The 1,856-nt window shown below is 40.6% G+C and overlaps 1 protein-coding gene across 1 annotated transcript in view; it reads right to left on the bottom strand.

Moving 5' to 3' along the window:
• Nucleotides 1-1,856, bottom strand: part of ELMO1 (engulfment and cell motility 1) — a 648,319-nt gene that overhangs the window by 391,976 nt on the left and 254,487 nt on the right. Inside the window, exon 11 of the mRNA XM_004385299.2 lies at nt 325-506. Within this exon, the coding sequence (XP_004385356.1) occupies nt 325-506 (182 nt within the window). The remainder of the gene's footprint in view (nt 1-324; nt 507-1,856) is intronic.

The following is a 1,856-nucleotide window of genomic DNA, read 5'->3' as shown; positions in this document are numbered from 1 at the left end:
GGAGACTAACTTGAAATGTAAACTTCATTTAAACTACAACAATAAACAAACCAAAAAAAAAAAAAAAAAAAAAAACTCAGGGCTGATTAAGTGCCAGGCACTGGGGATAGAGCAGTACCAAAAACAGACATGAAACCCAGTGGTGGGGACACAGGGAAGGGACCGCGCCACTTCAGTGTGGCAGGGACAGGTGTGGTACATGGTTTAGTTATATTCTACATCAAGGTTTTTTTCCTGTGCATTTAATAAAATCAACAGAAAACATTGCCCAGAACTCTCTTCCTGAAGCTTCTCCCCTCCGCTCAGAAGTATTCGCATGCTTACCCTTGAAGATGCGGAATCAGCTGGCCAATAGTGATCTCTTGCGCCACCTTCTGGTAGAGGTCATGGCTATTGAGCACCATCGCCTCCAAAATGGCCAAGGATCGCTGCAGGATTGAGATGTCTATGGCTGACTTGTTCACAAAACTTGCTATCTGAAAATCCAAGGGGGACATAATTAACTGCTCGTGGTAAACAGGGCAGAGGCATAGAGAAGGGAACAAATACAGTAAACAAGAAAAGCACTTGAGAAACACCAGACGCTGAGGATGTAAACTGTCAGGAATTAACAGCAAAATGGCAAGAAACACATCAAGTCAACAAAGATTGTTTATGACTTCATTACAAAACACTATTTAGACCCTATTTCTATAATTCAACGATAGGTAGTTTTAAAAAAGGGACTGCTTCAAAGAATTATTCTGTCTAGTTTATCCAGATTATTCTTCTGAGTTTCAGCTTTCAGGGACAGATAATCTCAACACATACAGCGTAAGGATTCTCGTGTTTCTCTGAGACAGTAATTTGGGCATATACTAATAGTCATTCCTCTTCCACTCCCAGACAACTCTTTCATCCACAGGGTCAGTGACTTCTATTTTGTTATGTTCTTAAGGGGCCTGCACAGATCACACTTGTCAACACAGTTCAACTGGCAACTTTTCAGTCGCTGGCTACCCTCCTTGCTTTCCTTAACCAAAAACCCTTTGCTCCATTCTTCCAATTTCTTATGGTTAAAATAAATTCTTCTCGTCTCTCTCAAATTTAGCAAACAGGAAACCATTCTAAATTAGCAATGCTAAAAGTTAAAATAATAGCTTAAGCTCTGAAACATATCCCCCAAGGAATTCATCACTAAGGTCTCGAACATCATAAATCACAATGTAAGAGGGAAGTAAAATAAAGGTTAGAATAATGGATCACAGCAATCCAAACACATGGGTACCATAAAGGTTTTATTTTAGAGGCATCATTAAAAGTTATTACTATCTGTTGACAACTCACACTAAAAGGCTATTATTATATCAACATAATGACTATGTTCTTAAAAAGCTAAATAATTTGCTTCTATCACAAGTAGACACTTGCTGCTTCCCTCTGTCGACACCAATTTCTCCCTTTCTGCTGTCTCATCGGCCCCTTCTCCTCATCGCCTCCCCATCCTTGGACATGACAAAATGTCAAATCGACCCATGGCAACTTCCAGATACCATCCCAATTGTGTCTGGCCCAATGACTCCCTGGTGAAAGCAGGAGAGAGGGAGTGGAGATGCCCACACACATTCTTGCTAACCAAAAATCAAACCAAACTCATCGTTGTTGAGCCGATTCTGACTCATAGCAACCCTATGGGACAGAGTAAAACTGCCCCGTAGGATTTCCAAAGAGCAGCTGGTGGATTCAAACTGCTAATCTTGCGGTTACAAGTCAAGCGCTTAACCACTGTGCCACCAGGGCTCCTACTTGCTAACAGGAAGTGGAAAACAAATGATATTAAAAAGATAGCAACATTATGATTTTATACTCTAAAATGC

The sequence above is a fragment of the Trichechus manatus genome, unplaced genomic scaffold (genome assembly GCF_000243295.1).
Source record: "Trichechus manatus latirostris isolate Lorelei unplaced genomic scaffold, TriManLat1.0 scaffold00137, whole genome shotgun sequence".
NCBI lineage: Eukaryota > Metazoa > Chordata > Mammalia > Sirenia > Trichechidae > Trichechus > Trichechus manatus.
This window is presented reverse-complemented; position numbering and strand designations above follow the sequence as displayed.